The sequence below is a fragment of the Lycium barbarum genome, chromosome 2, assembly GCF_019175385.1.
Source record: "Lycium barbarum isolate Lr01 chromosome 2, ASM1917538v2, whole genome shotgun sequence".
Taxonomy (NCBI): Eukaryota; Viridiplantae; Streptophyta; class Magnoliopsida; order Solanales; family Solanaceae; genus Lycium; species Lycium barbarum.
The window spans coordinates 126,345,000-126,364,812 of NC_083338.1; the positions used below are offsets into that span (position 1 = coordinate 126,345,000).

Genomic DNA, 19,813 nt, shown 5'->3' on the forward strand with positions numbered 1-19,813 from the left:
TGTCGTAAAATGGCCATAACTTTTGATACCGATATGCTGTGAGGGCCCACGACCTATGGTTAGAAAGCCCTTTCAATTATCTACAACTTTAATACTGTGGTATTGTTCCCAAATTACGACTTAAAAATGGAGTTTTGGCCCCTCCAAACCATATCCTCCGAAAGTGTTTCCTTAACTCGCCCTTTTTGGGTAGCTTATGCCCATATTTGGCTTATGGGTCCTTCTTGAAACTTACTTGGCACTTCATTACCAACGTAAGGGGAATTATAATTCTTCTCCAATAATTCATTAAGACACCATTAATTCGATACTCGTAACTGTCCTTCGCTAGTCAATTCACTGTACACGAACGAAAATTTTCCGAGGTGTAACATTTTTCCCCCCTTTTGGAACATTCGTCCTCGAATGTTAAACACACGGGAATTCTACAAAAGTTTCGCCAGAGTTTCCCCTGTAATATGGCACTACTAACCTGTCACAACAACCCATAATACTTAATGCCTCACAAGGCCATAACAATGACAACAATAAGGGCCACACACGACCGCAACATCAGAAATATAAAGCATCACATACCTCAAAATGTTGATATCTCATGTTGGATTTCTCCCGGGGATTAAAATAAAAGCGGTACATGGATTTCATTTTCTCTTCTTCTTCCCAGGTCATTCCTTCCCAGTGGTCGTCTTGCCACAAGGTCTTGACTGAGGCTGCTTCTTTATGCATTCGTAGGTTGTCACATCCCAGGTCACTGTAATCAGCGTATAACATGCACTTATGTCATATTCGAAGTAATTATCCTATTTATCCCTAACACTAACCCCAACTCCACATTTCAACTAATTTTACCATATATTTCCCCTCAACTGTCTCGGGGGTAGCATGACCACGCTATTCTTGTTTACCTTTTTCTAAGCATCCACTTGGTTTCATGGGCGACGTACATTTACTTGCAAGTTACATAATTGTTCTTGCATGATTTATGTACATACTCATCTATACGTGTACATGTGTCCGTACCTGCATCCGTATTCATAATCGTACTCATTTACATATCGTATCCATAGTTTACATGTCATTTATAACGTATTCATACTCACAACACCCTATCATTCATGATTCAATCCAACTACTATCCTAACATGACACTATTCACCTTTCATGACCCATTTCCTACATTCTTCTTCAATCCAAGCATTTTAACTTATCAATACTTTAATCATCATGAGAAAGTTATGAAACTTACCTTAGATAGTGATTGAACAAGTCTTGAGTGGAGTTCCCCTTCTAGCACCAAAACCCTACATCACCTTCCTTAGGATTTTCTTGAAGAAGATAAATCTTACTTGAGTTTCATACACTTTGATTCCTGAATTTGATGTTGTTAATCTTGGTTTCCTTTGATTTTCTTGTGGGTGAGATGTTAGAGAGAGTTATAGAGGATTTTAGGACCAAAAATGGTGAAAAAATGGGTTAAAAACGAAGTTGGGTCTATATATAATGGTCCAGAAGATTCGGAACTGGCACAACATGCGACACCATGTGCGAGTCGCATGTCGAACATGCGAGTCGCTTGTTGTGTCGCAGGTCTTGCCAGTCGATCGGTTCTCACTGGCACAACATGCGACACCAAGTGCGAGTCGCATGTCGAACATGCGAGTCGCATGTCGAACATGCGACACCAAGTGCGAATCGCATGTCATGCCAGAACGTGATGAACTGTCTGTCGTAAAATGGCCATAACTTTTGATACCGATATGCTGTGAGGGCCCACGACCTATGGTTAGACAGCCCTTTCAATTATCTACAACTTTAATACTGTGGTATTGTTCCCAAATTCCGACTTAAAAATGGAGTTTTGGCCCCTCCAAACCATATCCTCCGAAAGTGTTTCCTTAACTCGCCCTTTTTGGATAGCTTATGCCCATATTTGGCTTATGGGTCCTTCTTGAAACTTACTTGGCACTTCATTACCAACGTAAGGGGAATTATAATTCTTCTCCAATAATTCATTAAGACACCATTAATTCGATACTCGTAACTGTCCTTCGCTAGTCAATTCACTGTACACGAACGAAAATTTTCCGAGGTGTAACAGGATCATTACTTGATTGATAGCTGTATGGAAATGGCTTCTCAGCCCGATATGGACATCGCTCGAGTGCAGGCATATGCACAGGGGGTTGAGGACCGACATAGAGGGCGTCGACTTGATAGGGAGCATGACAGGGGTCAGCATAAGAGAGTTAGATCAGTTGGGTATTCTTCTGGTGAGTTTCGGGGCGGGCAGCCCCAACAGCAGCATAGTAGATATCCTTCCCAGCCGGCACGGAGTGCACCTCCACGATTTACTGGTAGGAGGTTTGATAGCACGGGGTATTCGGGATCTGGTCAAAGCTCCATGACTTCATGTTTCCAGATGCACAGGAATTCAGGCCAGATGAGGCCACCTATACCTCAGTGCCCTCAATGTGGCAGGCGCCATCTAGGGGAATGCCGTCTCATTACTGGTGCTTGTTTCTCTTGCGGCCGTTAAGGCCATACTATGAGGGAGTGTCGATTTGGGGATGGTTCAGGGGGTGAAGCTCAGCCTACTGGATCAATTGCTGGTTCATCCTCTTCGGTGGCTATGCGCCCTATGGGGCAAGGTATTCCGACACCAGCAGGCCGTGGCGGATTTTCCAGTTCTAGCGGTCCTTCGAACCGCATATATGCTTTAGCTAGCAGACAGGATCAGGAGGCGTCGCCAAATGTGGTTACATGTATACTATCGATCTTCTCCCGAGATGTATATGCATTGATAGACCCAGGCTCCACATTATCATATATTTCTCCCTTTGTTGCTAGTAAAATTGGGATAAAATCTAAATTTATAGAACCATTCGAGGTAGCTACACCAGTAGGGGATTCTGTTATGGCAAAACAAGTGTATAGAAATTGTTCGGTGGTCTTATGTAATCGTTGCACCAAGGCAGATTTAATAGATCTAGATATGACTGAGTTCGATGTTATTATGGGGATGGACTGGTTAGCTTCTTGTTATGCTAACGTTGATTGCAGAGGCAAAGTAGTTCGGTTTCAGTTCCCGGGGGAACCAATTATAGAATGGAGGGGGAATACAGCATCGCCGAGGGGTAAGTTTATTTCATACCTCAAGGCAAGGAAGATGGTTAGAAAGGGCTATATTTATCATATGGTTCGTGTGCATGACTTGAAAACAGAAGTACCGACTCTTCAGTCTGTCCCGGTAGTCAATGAATTTCCAGATGTATTTTCAGATGAACTTCCAGGTCTTCCTCCTGAGCGTGAGATAGAGTTCATTATAGACGTATTGCCAGACACTCAACCCATATCTATTCCTCCTTACAGAATGACACCTGTAGAATTGAATGAATTGAAGGAGCAACTGAGAGATTTATTAGAGAAAGGCTTCATCAGGCCCAGTACATCACCTTGGGGAGCACCGGTATTATTTGTAAGAAATAAAGATGGGTCGCTGCGAATGTGTATTGATTATAGGCAGCTGAAACAAGTAACAATAAAGAACAGATATCCCCTCCCCAGTATCGATGATTTATTTGACCAGTTGCAGGGTGCTAAGTGTTTCTCGAAGATAGACTTGCGGTCGGGTTATCACCAGGTGCGGGTAAAGGAGGCAGACATTCCGAAGACTGCATTCAGGACTCGATACGGGCATTACGAGTTTAAAGTGATGTCTTTTGGGTTGACCAATGCTCCAGAAGTATTTATGAACTTGATGAACCGGGTGTTTAAGCCCTTCCTTGAATTGTTCGTGATTGTATTCATTGATGATATTATGGTCTATTCACGATCGGAAGAAGAGCATGCAGATCACTTGAGGACAGTACTTAGGGTCCTCCAGCATCAGAAATTATATGCTAAGTTCTCTAAATGTGAATTCTGGTTGACTTCAGTAGCATTTCTGGGGCATATTGTTGGAGCTGATGGTATTCGGGTAGACTCGCGGAAGATTGAGGCCGTAAAGACCTGGCCTAGACCTACGACACCTACTGAGGTACGTAGTTTTCTGGGGCTAGCAGGATACTACAGGAGATTTGTGGAGAAGTTTGCTTCGATTTCAGCGCCTTTAACAAGGCTAACTCAAAAGACAACTAGGTTCCAGTGGACCGATGCTTGTGAATGAAGCTTCCAATTATTGAAGGACAAGTTGACTACCGCTCCAGTTCTAACTCTTCCTGAGGGGCCAGATGGCTATGTTATTTATTATGATGCTTCCGGTGTTGGATTGGGTTGCGTATTGATGCAGCATGGCAGAGTTATAGCCTATGCCTCCCGACAACTCAGGAAGCACGAAAGAAATTATCTTACCCATGATCTGGAGTTGGCAGCGGTGATTCATGCTTTGAAGATATGGAGACATTATCTATATGGCGTACATGTTGATATTTATACAGATCATAAGAGTCTCCAGTATATCTTTAAGCAGAAGGAGCTGAATTTGCGGCAAAGGAGATGGCTAGAGTTGCTGAAAGATTATGATGTTGATATTCTATATCACCCAGCAAAAGCCAACGTTGTGGCAGATGCACTCAGCCGTAAATCTATGGGTAGTTTGGCAGATGTACCACCAGGGCAGAAAGAGATAGTCCATGAGGTTTGTCAGTTAGCCAGTTTGGGAGTTCGTTTAGCTGATTCTGATGATGGTAGAATTTTTGTGCGAGGTGTTGCTGAGTCCTCTATTATAGAAGAGGTAAAAATACGCCAGTATGAGGATCATATTCTTGTACATTACAGAGATACAACACTTCAGAAGGACGAGACCCCATTCAAGATGTCATCTGACGGAGTACTACGATACAGAGGTAGATTATGTGTACCTGAGGTTGCAGGATTACGGCAACAGGTTATGGGGGAGGCACACTATGCTCGTTATTCTGTTCATCCAGGATCAACAAAGATGTATCATGACCTTAGATGTTTGTATTGGTGGGATGGAATTAAAAATGACATAGCAGAGTTCGTTGCCCAGTGTCCGAATTGCCAACAGGTAAAGATCGAGCACCAGAAGCCTGGGGGACTGTTACAGGAGATGGAAATTCCGACCTGAAAATGGGAGGTGATCAATATGGACTTCGTCACAGGTCTACCTCGCACTTCACGGAAATATGACTCTGTCTGGGTCATCGTTGATAGATTGACGAAATCAGCCCACTTTCTTCCAGTCAAGACTACATATTCAGCTGAGGATTATGCCAGGTTGTATCTTAAGGAGATAGTGAGACTTTATGGGGTTCCCACAGCTATCATCTCTGATAGAGGAGCCCAGTTTACAGCTAACTTCTGGAGATCCTTCCAGGAGGGATTGGGGACACAGGTGAGTCTTAGCACAACATTTCATCCTCAGACTGACGGACAGGCCGAGCGTACCATCCAGACACTACAGCTACCATTCTAGGGGTTATTGATTTCAGGGGTAGTTGGGATGATCACCTGCCACTTATTGAATTTGCTTATAATAACAGCTACCATTCTAGCATTCAGATGGCACCGTATGAGGCTCTATAAGGCAGGAAGTGTAGATCACCTATAGGCTGGTTTGATGTTGGTGAGACTAAGTTGATAGGCCCAGATATGGTTCAGTAGGCTATCGATAAGGTGAAGCTTATTCAGGAGAGATTACTGGCAGCCCAGAGTCGACAGAAATCATATGCAGATAATCGGCGTCGACACTTGGAATTTCAGGTTGGTGACTGGGTATTCTTGAAGGTGTCACCCATGAAGGGTGTTATGAGATTCGGCAAGAAAGGGAATTTGAGCCCGAGATACATTGGGCCTTATCAGGTTATCCGTAAGGTAGGACAAGTTGCCTACGAGTTAGACCTACCAGCCGATTTGGAAGCAGTACATCCGGTCTTCCATGTGTCAATGCTTCGAAAGTATATAGGTGATCCTTCCAGGGTGTTCCCTGCAGATGATATCCAGGTAACAAAGGAGTTATCCTACGAAGAGCAGCCCATAGCTATACTTGATCGACAAATCAGGAGGTTGCGAACCAAAGACGTGGCTTCGGTTAAAGTGTTGTGGCGGAACAATAACGGGGAGGAGATGACATGGGAAGCTGAAGAGGAGATGAGGAATAAATATCCTCACTTGTTTCCTACGCCTACAGGTAACCTAAACCCTCTAGCTTGGTTGTGATAATTGTCTGATCAGTCTATATGTTGGCGATAAAGAGAACCTTTCCCAAGACTCTTATAGAACCTGACGGGATTAATTTGACATTCGAGGACGAATGTTCTAAAAGGGGGGAAGGATGTTATATCCCGTATTTTTATACATTGGGATATTTTAAGCTAAACGCGACAAGTTAAAGACAAGACCATTTTGGGGATACGAAGTAGAGACTTTTAACTCCCGATTTTGTTCAAGGCACAAGTTGCCTATAAATTTTATTGGTATGGAAATATTATTGGAGATTAGGGATTAATTAACCATGATTTGATTATTAAGTGGGATTAAAATTTAATCACTTCACTAATTAAGCCTAAGAGGTTGTGTGGGCCCCACCCGAATTAAAAAAAAAAGGGAAAAATCAAAATCAGAAAAAAGATTAACAAAACAAAGTGCAATGGTGACTCAACCTAGGGGGAGTACGTGTAACCATATAGGAAGCCATATATATACTTAGAACAAGTCATGAAATGTTCATTTCATGAACTTGTTCCAAGAACTAAACAAACCAAAAAAAAGGAGTTGAAAGGAGAGGGGTCACGACCAGATTGCTTAGCCAAGCAGCGGAGGGATTTTTGTTGAAACTTCAAGTGTAATTAATGTCTCAAAGTGTTGTGGATATTCAAGTGAATAGCAAGGTTAAGAAACCAACGTGTTAAGGTAAGAATTGATCACTCCTTTTACATTTAGAATGAGTTTGGATGTATTGTGAATATGTATAAATGTGAATTGAGTGTATAAAAAAAATTGTGCATGAAGAAATTGGATTGTTGTTGTTGAATTTTTAAGTGAGCCGTGGGATGGGTTTATGTGAAGTAATGTTTAAATTTCTTGTACATGTATTGAGAATGGTTTGAATGTGGTAGTGTGTATGAAAGGAATGAAAATTTTGGAAGTTTGTATGTTTGGTATTGAAGCCGTGTAGGGACTGGTTTAGGAGAATTAATGGACTGATTTGTTTGATGCTCTAGTTACTGTTGTTATGGACGCTGTGGTGCATTGTATGCATCATGAATATGTGAGTTGAGGTGTAAAAGAAATGATATATGTTGAAGTAGGAAAACAGTCCAAACCGTGGACTGTTTTAGTAAAAAGGATGGACTAATTTATTTTGAATGTTGATTGTTGTTGTCATGGGTTCTAAAATAAGAATGAGGATATTGACGATTAGAAATTGGAATTGAAGTTGTTATGGGCTATTGTAGGAGCTAATATGATGCCAATATAGTTCTTATAATTGTATAAATGATGTTGTTAGACGTGTGGATTATTGGTGCATTTCATGAAATTGAAAGAAAGAATGTGTTGTTGTGATTCTTGTAAACTTGATAGATATGTGTTGAACACAAGGAGTTGTAAATGGTAATGTTATGTTGCTGTTTTGGCCGTGAGTAGGGGTTGTTTTGATCAAGCATGATAGTTAATTTTAAGTAGAATTATAGTTGTTGTTGCCCCGAACTACGTGGCGAAAAGATTGGAAAGTTAAAGTTGAAATTGTGTTGATACGACCATATTGTCGTTTTTATTGAATTGAAGGAATTGGAAGTATAAGTGTGCCCATATATTGTTACTGGTATTTCTGTGTCTACAGGAGCACAATTGGAAATTGGGATAGGTGAACCTATAGGGGAAGTGCTGCCGAATTTTCGCCAAAATGTTAGATAATAGAAAACTTAAAAGAGGATATATATATATATATATATAGACTGGAATGTAGGTCCTATAAAAGAATGAACTATAGAGTGGCGAACTAGAAAAATATAGTTACTAACGATAACGTCACTTTTATATAAATAGGCGAAAAGAGCGACGAGGCAAAAAGGATTCACGGATAGTCATCAACAGGTATGTAAAGTCTATCCCTTCTTTCTTTTGGCATGTCCTAGAAGAAAGTAAGATGTGATATGAGCCTTGGGGAAATTCTACTCTCTAATTCCAAGCATGACTCATGATTTTTATTCATTCTTGATGTTAGAACTTTTAGGATAGTCGAGCTATTGTTTTGAGTCTATTATATGATCGACTAATAAATGATGTATAGAAATTCCTACTCTTAAAGAATTGCATAATTAGAGGTATACTTGACTTTCATAAGCTATATCATGTTAAATTGATACATGTATATGAATCCTGAAACGTTCCTTGTTATAGTGTAATGACATTTAGAAAGAACTTAATATGATCATTATCCTGATACTTGAGAGTTGATTAGTTTACTCATCTATTGAGTCTCAAAAGATGATTTGTATGTATGTGGTTGCTTATTACTCTGCTCGTGCTTACCGTTACATCCTTCACTGAGTCCCGGGCCAGGACATGTTTTCGTGCGTATATTTACTGCACTATTCACCGAGTCCCTCACTAGAGGACCGGGACACGTTATATATATATATATATATATATATATATATATATATATATATATGATGATGATATGATGACATGTTGATATGGGGATGGCGGCCAGGATGGCATATGATCACTATTCACTGAGTCCCTCACTAGAGGGCCGGGACACGTTATATGTACATGTATATGATGATTTTATTTACCGAGCCCCTCACTAGAGGGCCGAGACATGTTATATATGTTATATATACAGAATGATTATTTAGCTATGACTACTAAACTCTATAATGGCATGGGTATGATGTTGACACATATGAATTATGTTCAAAGGTAAGTCTTATGGTTTTCTGGTTGTTGCATTGGGTCCTACACTCTTTGTCTCAGTATGATCCTATTTACTATATTTCATGCTTTACATGCTCAGTACATACTCCGTACTGACCCCCTTTCTTTGGGGGGGCTGCGTTTCATGCCCGCAGGTACAGACGCTCGTTTCAGAGATCCGCCAGCCTAGGATATCTGTTCAGCTACTTTGGAGTGCTCCTTTGTTCCGGAGCCTAGCTTGTGGTATAGATCCCTTTTGTTGTATATATATGTGTTTGTTCAGGGTACGGCGGGGCCCTGTCCCATCATATGATACCGTCGTTACTCTTAGAGGTATGTGGACATATGTGTGGGTCTGTGTATAGTGGTTGTTTCGTTGTGTGGACATAACTTATGTTTGGGACGTACCTATTTGTAGTGGCAGCCTTGTCGGCTTGCATATATATATATATATATATATATATATATATATATATATATATATATATATATATATATATATGTTTGGAATGTTATGTGTAGTGGCAGCCTTGTCGACTTGTGTATAATGGTAGCCTTGCCGGCTTATGTGCGATATAAACTGTTGAAAGTTGTAACTCCTCAGGAGACAGGTGGCTTTGATATGCATATATGCGACAGCTTTAAAATAACGTCTTGCCTTTGTATACAAACAAGTTCTTGATATGCTAGCTGTAGATGATTATATTTAACAGGTGATATGAGTGTCCAACTCGGGTACTAGTCACGGCCTACGGGGTTGGGTCGTGACATGTGCTTGGCAGAATCGGTGGTCCTTAAGGCCAGCCGCATATACTTTATTTTCAAATACTTTAAAATTCTCTCGATAAATTATTTTGTGATGTGATATAGCTGTGAGCCATGATATTGGGGCATTGTGTATGCTTCCCTTAGCATTGTGTATGCTTCTTGATTATATTGGGGCATTGTGTATGCTTCTTGATTATATTGGGGCATTGTGTATGCTTCCTGACATATTTGACATATTGTGTATGTTGCCGTGGATTCATAGTGTTGACTAATTCTTTAACTGCCACTTATGACGGTTCGTAGTGTAAATTGAGTTGAGATATATAATATATTTGATAAACAGTGGCTTGGACCTTGGTTGCTCTTATATAATGATATATTCATGTGCATAATATTTTTGTGCTTGTTGTGTGTTTGTATATTCTAACACTTGTTCCAGGGGTATTTGAAGTGGCGGGTCGAGAATCTTACTGGGTTATATTTATGTATAACTCACTCCTTACCTGGATATCCATGCAGATACTGTCATTGAGAACGAGGCTGGTAATTGAAGACTTCGTGAGTGGATTCTGTTGCTGAGGTGAGCCACCGCATTGTCCGTGGAGGCAGTCATTTCAGCTTTATCTAGTTTATTTCTAGTTATTTCTTTTATTTTGGGTTTACATGCCCGACACTCAAACTCATGTAACTCTGTTAGATGCTCTATGGTCTTAGCGTGGGATGTGGGCTAGAGATTCTTTTTATCTTAGCGTTGATTGGTATTCATAAATCGATTATGGATTTGGTTGGCGACTATTTAACATTTTTATCATTAATAACGTTGTTGGACCTGCATTTATTTTCTTTTAGTGCTTTTGTAAATGATTAAGAGTATGATATATGGTTCACCTGGCGGGTGGTGTTTGCTGGGTGTCAATCACGTCTAACAGATATTTTGGGACGTGACAAATTTCTTGATGCCATAGCGTATTCTTTATATAGGGAGGATAATGCAAGACAAACATGCAGACATAATAGAAAGAGCAAAATAAATAATAAAGACAAGATGATAAACTCACAAACCCAAAGCAATTAAAAGAGCTACTAAGTATGTGTATATATATATATTTGCTACCCCATATAAGTGATATGTGGCTCTGTAGTTGAAACCTGAAAGACATGTTACTTATCAGTATTCCACTAAAAGTCCAAATTACCCTTAAGTATGAGTTCATTGTCTTTAAGCACACATGTTGAAACACTCACTTGTATAATATAGAAATTTCAATGTGCTCACTAAATTTAAAAAGCCACTGCCATCACAAGTTCGGAAGAACAAAACCTATTATTGTTCTATTATTTTTTCCTTTGTCCCTTTAACCATCCAGGTTCAGTCCAAATGGCGACAGAAAAGGAATTATTAAACCAGCGTGTACCTATTAGCAAGATACCAAAATATTCACTTGATCCGGTGATGAAAGTAGTAAAAATTCGAAGGGGTTCAGTAATACCATACAAAAATTCAAGGCACAATGCCGTCTTCAGGATTATAATATTAGTTGACAAAGAGGTAGTGCCATTTAGACTTTGTATTATATTCTTCAATCATTCATATCGCCTTTATTGATGACATCAAATGTTTTTTAAAATCTTTAATAGGGGACAAAGATCGAAGCAACATTATTTGATAAGCATGTCAAAACGTGGAATAACTTCTTGAAACCAACTAAGAGTTACTATATCGTTAATCACCACTTACATCGTGTCAACCCCAACTACTCTTCGGTTCACAAAGAAGTTGAATTGTCTTTTACTGACAACGCCATATATATGCGAATGTACGTGTTTTGAGAATTGGTTTATGATCAGGTAATGATAAGCATCATCATGGGGATTATATGTGCACCGATTCGGCAGGTCAATGGTATGACGAATGGTGCTCAGTGGTCAACTCCGGGTATCCGTCATGGCCCTCTAATCGGGTCATGATATGATTGAAGAATATAATACAAAGTCTTAATGGTATAACCCCTTCGTCAACTAATATTATAGTCCAAAAAATGCCTTCGTGCCTTGAATTTTCGTATGGTATTACTAAACCCGTTCGAATTACTTATGCTTCCATCACCCAATCAAGTGAATATTTTGGTATGTTGCTAATAGGTACACACTGTTTTGATAATTCCATTTCTGTCGTCATTCGGGCTGAACTTGGATAACTAGAAGGACAAAGAAAAATAATAGAACAATAATAGGTTTTGTTAAGAAAAATAATAGAACAATAGTAGGTTTTGTTCTTCCTTGTTTGTAACAATAAGATCAATATATGGATGATGACTTGTCATCTGTTTTGAAGAGCTTGGGAAGGAGAGGCAAATCTGGTGAATGCCTTGCTCACATATGTTCATGGAGAATGCATTACAGCCTGGTTAGAGAAGAGTCATTATATTGTTGCCCTGTTTGCCGGTAAAAGATGCCAACTGCTGATGATTTAGACTCCTAACAAGTAACAGCTAGTTAGCTTCACGTTTTTATTCTCTTCTTCTTCTACAATATAGCAGGAAGAAAAAAGCATTAGTTGGTTGTCTTTATTTGAAACTACAAACATTATGAGAAAAGACCCAACTTCTATCCATATTTTAATTCAATATAACTCCTACTTGGACCCTCAATTCGTTTCTATTTTTTCTACTGTTTGCTTGAAAACTTCAAACACGTGATGCTTGAGATTAGGCTTGACAAAATTTTACGACGGAAGTTCAGGAAAATATGGATGAATTTCAGGCAAAAATAACTTCAACGTATCAAATTTCAGACATTTTTATTTGAAGTTAGTTGTTCTGAAGTGGGTACATGTGCAAAAACTTATGAACTTATGACATAACTTAAACAGTGACATCAAAATCCGGCATCTATATACTTCCCCATGCTTTTTTTTTTCCTAGCAAAATCTGTTAAAAGAATTCCTAAAACTTCATTTTTTATTTTTGTACAAATTAATTTTTTATCCAAAATAATGAATTTTTCAACTTAGTATTTTTTTTTATTTCATATTTCGATGCAGTCGTGTATTCTTTATTTTTCGGGTCAAATATGGAAAATACAAAGTTTGGGTTTGTCCAAAGTGTGTAGCCAAATAATAAAACTTAGCCTAATAATAAAGTTTCAAACATATTTTTACAAATCTGGCCTGAAATTATGACCCAAAAGGATTAATGAATTTAAGAAGATAAAAAATATTTTATTATTACAAAATACCATGTGAGCAAAAAATATTGACGTGGCAACAAGTGCACACCTCCTTGTGTTAAAGTTGCCCAGAGCGGTGAAAGCTAACAAATAGCTAAGTATAGGAAATTAATTAAAAAACAAATATAATTTTATATTTCCTCCGTTTGAATTTATGTGAACCCATTTGGCTAGGTACGGAGTTTAAAAAAGAAGAAAAAGCTTTTAAACTTGTGGTCCTAAATGAGTCACATATATTTAGTGTGACTATAAATCATTGCATAAAGGTCATTCTTTTTGGCACGGACTAATAAGGAAATAGGTTCACATAAATTGAACAGAGGGAGTATAAGCGTTTGGCTATAGAAATCAAATACTTTTCACTTTAACTGCAATTTTTGAGGTCGGTTTATGCCCAAAACCAACCTCATGAGGTCGGAAATAGCTGTTTTTTGAGGTCGGTAAATTAATGCAGTTATTTTAGTAGTGGTTGAAGATGGAGTTGTGTTAGGTTATACTTTTTGCAAAGGAGAGTAGAGAGCATTTTATTTGGAATTATGAAAATGGAGTTGAAAAATAGGTTATAAACTGTTTCACGTTTGGATTCAACTTCAAGTTGAATTTGGAATTTTCATGCTGAAAAACTGATCTTCAAACAAAGGAAAACATTATTCTGGAAAACAAAACATATTAAGGAGCAGTAAAGAACCAACAAAAGAAAGAAAGAAAAAGAAAAAAAAAAAGAGACGGAGGGGAAAGGGGTGGGGTGGGGGGGTTGGGTATGTGGCGTACTAAAGCCCCAAATTCATTGGATTAAAAAAATTATGGTGCAAAATGTATAGAATTTTTCCTAGTATATAGAGGAAAGATTTGAAATTCCAATGTATAACTAGGAATAGAAATTACGAAGATTTACTTACCCTTTCTGTTTAGGATTAGGATTGCCTTTCCTTTCCGTTGTAGGATTCCTTGCATGCTTTCCTTTCCTTTCCTTTGTAGGACTACTTGTAAACTTTATATAATATAAAGCCAAACCTACCAATTTATTCTTTTCTCATCATGGCACCATCAACCAGCAGTACAAAACGGCTATAGGGTTTTGGGGATGGAGGAGCGTTCCCTGAACTCCATTATGCACAGTATCCTCTTGATATGGGCAGAAAAATAGATGGACGAAATACTTTGCCTGTTACTGTGGATGAATACGGTGAAGTGAGGTACGATGCAATTGTCAGGCACCGTGAAAACGCTAAGAAAATTGTTTATTGTCAGTACAAGGATCTCGTCCCGAAGTTTGTGAAAGACAATGACAAGGACCATGACGAAGATTGGGACGTGGAAGAGAAGCAGAAACTAAGCGAGGAGACTACTACTCGAAAGACCAAGGCTGCCCTTCAGAATATCATAAAAGTTGATATACAATCTCAAGAATCCAAGTTCATTAAGTACAAGCCTTGTCAGCAGTACAATTCAGGCGCGAAGGAGAGGATTATTAGGATGGTGGAGAACGCAGTGGACCCTATCGAGCCACCTAAGTTCAAGCACAAGAAGGTCCCTAGGGCTTCGGGTTCACCACCCGTACCCGTTTTACATTCACCTCCTCGTCCTCTTACTTTGAAGGACCAACGGGATTGGAAGATTCCGCGGTGTATATCAAATTGGAAGAACCCTAATGGTTACACAATCCCACTTGATAAGCGTCTTGCTGCTAATGGAAGGGGACTTCAGGAGGTACCGGTCAATGATAATTTGGCAAAATTTTCGGAAGCTCTGTATGTTGTTGAAGAGAAAAGCTAGAGTAGCGGAAGAAATGCAGTCAAAGGTTCAGAAAGAGATGATGATGAAAGAGAAGGAAAAGAAAGAGATGGAACTTCAGGAGTTGGCCCGCAAGGCAAGATCTAAGAGAGCTGCAGGTCCCATGAATGAGTGTCGATTACAGACAGAAAAGATACGTGAGGAGCGACTTGGGAAGAGGAGATTGGAAGCAGCAAAAGATGCTGCAGCAATGGGTGGTAAGAAGAGAAAGATCACGAGAGATGGAGACCGTGATATCAGCGAAAAGTTGGCTCTTGGGATGGCTTCAACATCAAGAGGAGGAGAGATTATGATGTATGACCAGAGATTTTTCAACCAGGAGAAAGGGATGGATTCTGGATTTGCCACTGATGATGCCTATAATATCTATGATAAAGGTCTATTTCCTGCGCAGCTAACTCTGTCTACTCTGTACAGACCAAAGAAAGATGTTGATTCTGATATATATGCAGGAGCTGATGAGCAGCAACTGGAGAAGATCATCAAGACTGACCGCTTTAAGCCTGTCGGAACATCAACTGAGAGGGCTGGTCCAAGAGATGATCCATTTTGTTTGGACAAGCTCTGGACAGAGGTTAAGAACAATATGGCAAATGATGGTAGTAGTGGCACCCTGTAGGCACATAAATTTCGCTAAGTGACCACCTTATAGCCTATGTGGCTCCTGTAGTTTCAATCTTCATGCAGTTGTAACAAATCTCCATTGTTGCAGCTTTAGAAGTGTTCAGGTCATTTCTCTCAATATTCATGCTGTTATAACATTTTCTAATTATATTGATTTAAAATTTTATTATGTTTTTGAAGAATTTTTGCAGCAGCGCCCCAAGCTTTGCAACATGAGCATCATTTACATATGCGTTCATTTTGTCAGTAATGTCATTTTCTTTTTTATACATCTATCAAATAATAGTAGTGCGCAGAATTTTCCACGAAGCGGTGTCGCATGGCACCGCTTTACTCAATGTGCATCCGCCCCTGACAATCGAAAACCTCAGGTTTCTTGCCAAACTTGAGGAAATTAATGGGGATTTCTGATAATCCTCCCGAACTCAATGAAAAATCTGACCAAACGAATATGGCAACAAAATCAATAAAAATGAAAATCACTTCTGGAGAAATCCATATGAAAAGATGAAGTTCAAGAAGAAAGACCGAGGGTAAAAGGTAATTGAGAAAGTTAAATGTCTACTGTGGTCTCTGTATGTTAGCATTAAATTAGGTGAAAAAACTAGGAAAGAGTTGCTGAGCTTTCCTTGTTTAAAGTTGTGATTTTCATTCTTATATTTTTAGGTGCATCTTTATTCTATAAACTGACACTACACCAAAAGAGACTTTTAGTGGCAATATATTTCTCTTTTAGCGGCAATAGTTATTGCCATCAAAACATTTACTAGCAATTAATTAATGTCATTAGATCTAAGGTCGCTAAAGCCTTTAGTGGCATTTATTGTTAGGGCTAAAGTTTGGTATTGTCGGTAATAATTTATTTTAGAATATAATTAGCGGTAATTAAGTTATTGCTCCAAATTTATTGCCGCTAAAAGCATATTTTGTTGTAGTGTGAGTTGTAATAACATTTTGTTTTGTGGAATAAAACAATTGTCTAATAGAGACTAGGATTGTTTTTGCGATCAGTGACAAAGGTAGAATTTTGGAGCCTGTAGATAGGACATAAGGACGGCCAAGAAGCTGCAGTCCAAGACCAAGGTAAGAGCTTATTTAGTTAATTATGCCACTTAAAGCGCTATGGTGGACGTTAGGATTTACATTAGAATATAAATTGTTTGTGTTAATGTAATCTTGGTCGTTGTCTGTCGATTAGTCATCATCAAACATTGGGGATATTTCTTATAGGGAAATTTAGGGGTGTTCATGGGTCGGTTTTGAATTACAACCGAAACCATATCATTTTAGTCGGTTTTTAAAATACTTAAAATCAAACCAAATCAAATATAATATATATCCATCGGTTTGTTTGTAGTCGGTTTGGTTCGATTTGGATCCGTTTTCCGGTTTTTAGAAAACTAACGTTATTTCCCTCTTTCATGTTTTTTTCGTACAATTAGGAGAGAATTTTCTATCTTTTTCCAATTTATAATTCGTTATTACCCTTTTATTATGGTAGCTATAATATTCTTGGATTATGAAAGAAATATCTTAGGATTTATAAGTTTTAATTAAGTGAATAAAGTTTATAAGAAATGCAAAATATAAATATAGGTACATTTCATAGTTATTTCTTTGAATAAAAGAGTTTGAATTCATGGATTTGTTTTTAGAAATGGGCTTAAGGTATAAAGTTCAATAGTCTATTAGAAAGATAAATAATTTTTTACTAAAAAAGTATAAAAATTATTTAAAAGTACTTATAAAAATTAATATATTTTATATATATAAATAATAAAAATTACGTATAAAATTTATCTGTTTGGTTCGATTTTTTCTTCAGTTCACTTTTCATAAAACTAAAACCAAACCAAATATTATCGGTTTTTAAAAATTTAAAACCAAATCAAATCCAACCCAAAGAAATATCGGTTTCTTTAATCGGTTTGATTCGATTTTTAACCAAACCGTGAACACCCATGAAAATTTGTAATCATACATTCTTTCTACATCAAGGGCAATATGTTTGGAAACGAAAAGGAAAAAGAAGCAACAAGGTCCATGGGACTTGAATCGAAAAGTGAGAAGTGAAGCGCACCACTTCTTTCAAGTAAAGCACACAATTTATTTTTCTTTGAAGCATACAATCTATTAAAAAAACAAAAAATGGCATACATGAATTTAGTATTATACTAATAATCAAATTACATTCAATGTATGCCTTATTGGATGATTTGGGATTTAATCTCAATCGCATGTTCAAACGCTGATTTCATCTCATGACTTGAAATCATGACATGAAATCGCATGTCCAAACACCTACTAGGAGTAGAATGTCAGAATACTCCAACCTTATGGAAGTGAACATACAAGTTCCTCTTTCGTGAGCCTTTCCACTGTGGAATTAAACACAGCTTAAGTCATTCGGAGATGTAGTTTTCCCCCAATTTCTCATAATATTATACTGTTGGCAAATATTTCCTATATTCAGTTTTACAATTTTTTATTTCTAAATGATTTTGATATTAAAAGAATTATCCGAAATCTTCTTCTGTAACTCAAATGTACAGGATTTACTGGTAGAAAGTTATACTACCTGTTTGAGAGAAGTTATTTCGGATCTCACAACCCTTTACAATCAAAACATGTAAAAAATGTTGTTGAATTGGTTTTCTTGAAATTCCCTGTTCTTTCCATCTTAATGAAATGTAGATGATCTGGAGTAAGGAATGGAAGGGAAACGGTGATGCTTAGCCTAAGTTGACAAACCTGAGTGGTTGGATTTTTTTATTTTTTTTAATTTGAATTTTCAGAGAATGTGTTATCTGAATTCTAAGTAAACTATCTTGGGCTATAACTTCAAAACCTATTATGGGTGTGGAATGTGGTGATCCCATAAAGGCATAATTAAATTTGAGCTTCTGTGGATAAGCATATTTTAGTATTAGAATGGATGCTGGTGTTAAAATGAATAATCTCTAAACTCTTTCTTGTCCTCCCTTCGTTGATATTCTTATGTTGTCACCCATTTTCTCTCCAAAACAAGGTTGAAGTGGTCTCAGAATCTTGCCTCCCCTTTTGTGTTGTACTTGAGTTAAATGATTGACATTTTGCGTTGAGCTAAGAGATGTTGAAGAGTTGTATCCACAATCTGAACTTCACATTTTTTTAATTTATTTTGGGCATTGAGATCATTATAGGGACAGGGATTCTAAAAGGAGAAGCCGATGTGGAAGTAGGGAGAGGTATGACCGTGATCAGTACCGTGGTAGAGACAAAGATTACCGTCATCGGAGCAGAAGCCGCAGCCCTGATTACCACAAAGGTTGTGGGAGAAGTAAATATGACGAGAAGCGCAGCCGAAGTCGGTCTCATGGAAGGTATAATTTTTTTTGGTTAATATTTTGCTTCTAATCTCTCTCTTCTCCATGGAAAACTATTTTCATAAGCTTTGTCTAAAGTTTCATTTTATATTTAAGTGCCTCCCCTGCTCGCCGAAGCCCCTCCCCTGCTCGTCGTAGCCCCTCCCCCGCTCGCCATAGCCCCTCCCCCGCTCGCCATAGCCCCGTTCCTCGAAGGATCCCCTCTCCACGTAGAACAACCCCTTCTAGAGATGCTAGTCCAAATGGACGTAATCACAAGGGTCAGTCTCCTACTCCAAAGAGTATCTCACCGCGGGGTAGACATGCTGATTCTCATAGCCCATTGCCGCATTCTGATGCTGATGTAAGTTGTGGCTGTGATACGTTGTTTTGTTATCGTATAAACTTGATGAAAAAGTATTATTTTGCTTTTGCAGGATTAAGAAGCAAGGGAGGAAGCCACGGTTGTAATCTGGCTTTGGTTGATGCTGCGTTTCAGGACATTCCCAAATGAATGATCCTTTCATCTGTATTCTGCTTGCTAGAACTGATTGGTCTGACTTACAAGGTTTAACTCCTTTTGTTGTACTTAATCCATCCCAGAATTTCTTTTGATGTTGCCTCTGCATTCTGGTATTACAGATTGGTGTTGTGATATTAAGATTTCTACTTTTAGTTTATAATTACGCTTTTGCAGATTGTCTTTTTGGCATTATTTGATTTCTTAATTCTTTTCTATTTCAAAGTATACTTGCATTGAATATTGTGGTGGTATACCTTGTTGTAATTTACTTATGATGGGAATTATTGGCCTTCTATAGCTGGGTCCGTGAAAAGTCAGTGTGGCTGAATCACAAGACGATGCAGCAGTTGTTGATGCTGTTATATTTGTTGTTGGTTGTAATTTTGTTGCTGGTCACAAACTACTGTTTCTTAGCTGAATGGCAAGGAGATGCAGCAGCTGCAGAATGCTATTTTTAACTTGGCTGATAATAATTTGTTGCTGGTGACATACTATTGTCTGTTGGTTGAATGGCAAGCAGGTGCTGCAGCCGTTGGTGTTGTTTTAGCTTTGTTGTTGTAATTTTGTTGCCAGTGACAAATTACCGTTTCTATACAAATGTTCAGGATGCTCATGATCGGTAAAGATAAGAAACTCCTGAATTACT

The 19,813-nt window shown here is 38.3% G+C and overlaps 1 protein-coding gene and 1 pseudogene across 1 annotated transcript; both read left to right on the plus strand.

Annotated features, from left to right (window-relative positions):
* The first annotated feature begins 13,920 nt into the window (after window positions 1-13,920).
* LOC132628872 (SNW/SKI-interacting protein A-like) lies at window positions 13,921-15,377 on the plus strand (annotated as a pseudogene).
* Window positions 15,378-18,231: 2,854 nt separating this feature from the next.
* On the plus strand, window positions 18,232-19,205 carry LOC132628873 (serine/arginine-rich splicing factor SC35-like). The gene is made up of 4 exons (XM_060344630.1): window positions 18,232-18,241; window positions 18,473-18,662; window positions 18,762-19,008; window positions 19,082-19,205. Exons 1-4 carry the CDS (start codon window positions 18,232-18,234, stop codon window positions 19,085-19,087), a joined length of 453 nt encoding a protein of 150 aa, XP_060200613.1. The 3' UTR covers window positions 19,088-19,205.
* Window positions 19,206-19,813: the final 608 nt, after the last annotated feature.

Excerpts from the sequence above, each read along its gene's own strand:
- LOC132628873 (XM_060344630.1), top strand. Across the intron at positions 18,663-18,761 it reads CGAAGTCGGTCTCATGGAAG|TGCCTCCCCTGCTCGCCGAA; the intron begins GTATAATTTTTT and ends TTTATATTTAAG.